This window comes from Triticum dicoccoides, chromosome 4A, assembly GCF_002162155.2.
Source record: "Triticum dicoccoides isolate Atlit2015 ecotype Zavitan chromosome 4A, WEW_v2.0, whole genome shotgun sequence".
NCBI lineage: Eukaryota > Viridiplantae > Streptophyta > Magnoliopsida > Poales > Poaceae > Triticum > Triticum dicoccoides.
This window is the reverse complement of record NC_041386.1, coordinates 321,873,072-321,877,286: the sequence shown is the minus strand read 5'-3', so window position 1 is coordinate 321,877,286 and position 4,215 is coordinate 321,873,072. Positions and strand designations below refer to the sequence as shown.

At 42.7% G+C, this 4,215-nt stretch overlaps 1 protein-coding gene across 1 annotated transcript; it reads right to left on the bottom strand.

The window, feature by feature from the left end:
- Nucleotides 1-2,287: 2,287 nt before the first annotated feature.
- Nucleotides 2,288-3,909, bottom strand: LOC119285854 (profilin-3-like). Its single transcript, XM_037565188.1, has 2 exons — nt 3,606-3,909; nt 2,288-2,941 (listed from the first exon to the last, which is right to left on the bottom strand). The coding sequence occupies exons 1-2, from the start codon at nt 3,899-3,901 to the stop codon at nt 2,914-2,916; spliced, it is 324 nt and encodes a 107-aa protein (XP_037421085.1). The 5' UTR covers nt 3,902-3,909; the 3' UTR covers nt 2,288-2,913.
- Nucleotides 3,910-4,215: the final 306 nt, after the last annotated feature.

Genomic DNA, 4,215 nt, shown 5'->3' with positions numbered 1-4,215 from the left:
CCCGTGTGACTGTTCAAATGTACCCCATGACACGGGTGGTGTCATGGCGTTGTGCAGTCTTGGTTGCCCGGTCCTTTTCGATTGCGTCAACGGTGCAGCGTCATGGTTTAGTCTCGGCTCGCCGCTGCAGTTCGAGCGTCCCATGGCGCCCCTTGTTGTGTTGTGTCCCCCCTCGCCATGGGTTGTCTTTGTGTTATTTTTGCTTTATTTCTCCTTCTTGTGTCCCTTGTACTTCTGGTTCACTTGAATCATATCTTGTATTAGGCTGCAAACCCTATAGGCAACAAATGAATACTATTCAGGTGGGGAGGAATACTCCCCCCCCCCCCGGTGAAAATTCAAAAAAAGTGTATTTTGATTGAAACATGAGACCCATAGCAACAGTAATCCCGTTAACATGGTAAATTACTCATATTGTAGACCAACTATGTAAAACCATCAATTCTAGATGTTATAATACCATACTAACTACTGAAGATTATAAAACCTTCTATGGTCAAATGTTGGACTTACAGTCATTTCTACTAATAAAATCTAAACGGTATCATTTTTGCAATGAAGCGAATCAAAATTGCAAATTCTGTAAACAATCCCCACGATCACAAGAAAATTTTCTGCATCGTATTATTTCCTCGAACATACTTAGCTTGCTAGCACGGAGATCTAGTAGTTCTATTTGAGTCATTTCAGCATCCTCTCATTTTTTTCCACTCTTTCTTCTAATAAATTATCAAAGTCAGAACCGTCATTGAGAAAAACCTATACATCAGAATTTTTCAGTATCAGACCAACAAGGCATCATGCAAGATAACAAAAATCCTTTCAGTTCTATCACGTGCATTCAGAAAATATGTATTGCTTGGTAATATAAAAGAGGTTCTGGACACATACTCCTTGGCTTCTTCTAAGCATCAGCAGAAGCATGTTTGTTTGCAATTGACATATGAGGAAGAAAGAAGGCCATTCAGAATGGATACTGCTTACTTCAACTTAATGAAGTTTTAGCGCTATTTCTCTAGCCCATGCTGCTTTATTGGCAAAGGTTGTTTGAATTATCAGAAGTGTCATATGTCCAGTCTTAGATCCTACAAATAATAGCTGCATTGTGAAGTATGAAGTTTAACCTGGACACATAGGTCAAAGACATCGGCAAAACAAGCAGTCAAAACTTAGAAGCAATAGACTAAAAGATTAGATACAATCACGGGCTAGAACAATACAAAATGCACCAAGAAATGATCTCATCATACCCTTAATGTCTTGCCATCAATTAAAAGGCATCAGACCACAAGATTAAATACACTCATGGTCAGAATGATACAAAATGCTCCAAGAGATCTCACATGCCCCCAATGGTTTCCATAAAAAACAGCAAGACTAATCTTACAAAATTGCTTACGAGATAGACATAGGCACTAATAACACACTGCCAACACCATGTACATGAAATGAGAAGGAATTTACTCTCGTAATATTCACTGTACCTCTGGAGAAGGCCTCTTGATAGTGTGCACCTTGATCTCTATGTACCTCATGTTGGATCCCTGTGCCCGCTAGTCCATCCTCACCATGATCTCGTCGCTAGCCTTGCTCATCCAGCTTACGACGATGATTCATGTGTAACCAGCTTATCACTCTGGCCGCGATATGCATATATACGAAAATAAAACGCAGTCATAGTGTAGAAATAATCTCCGCATTAGATCAGAATCAATGAGGAGATGATACATGTATTTTGTAGGGAAAAATTCCAGAAGGCATATCGTATTTTAGAGTAACTATTTGATAAACAAAGAAAAGCACATGCACTTTTTTGCATTGCCTTGCTTTGTCACACAGTAACAATCCTCAAATAGTGAGGACACTTGAGGAAAAACACACATGCATTTTAGAAAGAGAAAGCAAGTGTCATTAGCATTGTGGCAGATTGTTAATCGAAAGGACAACAACAAAATTCTCAAGAACTAAAGGAAATTGGTGTGGCTCACATTTAGCTTTACTTGAAGACCATAGGCTAATGACCAGATTATAAAATACTAGCAGGTCCGTCTAGCCGGAACATTGGGTTCTCTGAACAAAGAAGAGGGCGATCCTCAGTAGCCTGGAAACTTCATTTTCAGTCCAAAAAGACATAGTAGTACAGTAACATTTGGAGCTGAAGCAATTTTTAAATAAGGAAAACTTCATTTGATAATGTCCTTGTGGAATAATTGCAAATAATAATAATGGAAATCTTGTTAGGGTGTCGTACCATTAGCAATGCATATCTATGGTAAAGATTAAGGTAATCAAAAATAAAAAATGTAACCTTGTGGGGAAGATGAGCAATGGCAGCCTACACATGGAACATTGATCTAAAATGATGATATTGTGACTAACTCTAAATACATGGACTGCAATTAATATGTGAAATCCTAAATAATTAGCATCCTTGTCCATGACCTGCCCTCAGAGGCTCTTGTCCACGAGCTCCCATTCTAGCGGCCTATCCGCGTGGCTGACGCTCGGGAAGAAGCGGGACACAAGAGGGTCCCTTCTTCCGGTGGCTGGCATGGTGGATCCTCCTGACCTGACCCTTAGCCAGTCCACAACGGCTTCTTCCTCCACCCCTTCCGGTAGCCACTTCTACTGGATGGATCTGCCGCCTCCAGTGTCAAGGCAGATCACAAATAGAAACTGCAGCGGACTCTGCTGCCACCTTCTCCTCCCACCAAGTTTCACCTCCACCCACTCCTTCCTCGAGGCGCGACGATGTCGGTGCAGCCAGTTGCTCTCCCCCTGGCGACACGCTTTACATGGGAGAGGAAGTGAGAGAGAGGGAGGTCGCGTGCGTTGGCTGCCTTCATGGCGACTTTGTACCACCATGGAATAATCCAGTTGGTGCCAAAGTGCGTGGTTCATCGAAGTCATTTATTACTGCAGTAAGTTCTTCAGGTTTGATCTGTTGAATGTAGAAACACACTGATCATAAGTCATAAGACTGATGCAATATAATCTTTCAAAAAAAAAGAATGATGTGTAACATAAAAGAGCAAAAGTTTGCCAACTGAACATACAAACTAATGGAGTCGCAAAAAAGAATATCGAGCAGTGGATCTTCCTTCCCCGTTCATTCACTAAAAAATATGTAGCCACGGTTTAATACAGTTTGAAATAGTAACAACACAAACAAACTTTATGCTCCCTGCAATCTGATGATCCAAGCCATATCTCTATAGGAATTACTTGTACCATTAAATCAATACTTCTAAATTTTGGTAATTGTATTTTTTTGGGCTAGCTGGAAAATCAACTTTCATCTGTATGGCCACATAGATATCACCCTGCAATGTGCTTCCATTAGTAAGTTATAGATGCTTATACCCCCCTCCAACCAGCAGCGTGCCTGTAGAACCAACCAACTACACGGGTACTTTGTGCATCGTAGATTACGGTTACAACAAGCAAGTAAAAAATGAATTCACCAACGCATCAGGCTTGCAGCCACTCGGACAAGCAAGATCTCAGTCAAGTCAAACATAGATCGACCAAGTAAATTAAGTAAAACAGAACAAGGAGTATCAATGGGAGCAGTAGATGTAGATAATTTAACGAAGAAGGAGGACCTCGGGGAAGGACTCAGACTGTGCCCAAGCAGCGCCATCATGGCCAAGGATGGGGCGGCGGTGAGGCGCTGGCCGTCGATGTCGCAGAGCAGCGGCTCGTCAACGTATGTCTGCCATGGCATCCTTCTCGCTTGCTTGCCGGCTTTTTTCTCTCCCGAGATTTTGCCATCCCCTTCCTCCTCCTCCTCTGCAACAATCATGGCGGCCGGGTGGAATAAGAAGATGAGATGGTTTGGGGGAGAAGCGGATCTGGGGAGGACGCTTTCTCCAGTGGACAGCGTCGAAGTAGCTGGCATGGGCTGCGGCGGCGGCGCAGCCCTAGGAGAAGAGGAAATGAGAGGTTGCGTGTGGAGAGAAAAAGAGGAGTCGGACTCCATTGCTCGAGGCGGCTGCGGATCTCTTCTGGACGAGGAAAAAGTCATCGAGAATTTACCCTGGGAGGTGTTAATTGAGCGACAATAAATTGCGACGTGGCATAGGCTGTTGGGGAACACAGTATTTCAAAAAAAAAACTACAATCACGCAAGATCTATCTAGGAGATGCATAGCAATGAAAGGGGAGAGTGTGTCTACGTACCCTTATAGACCAAAAGCGGAAGCGTTTATCAAC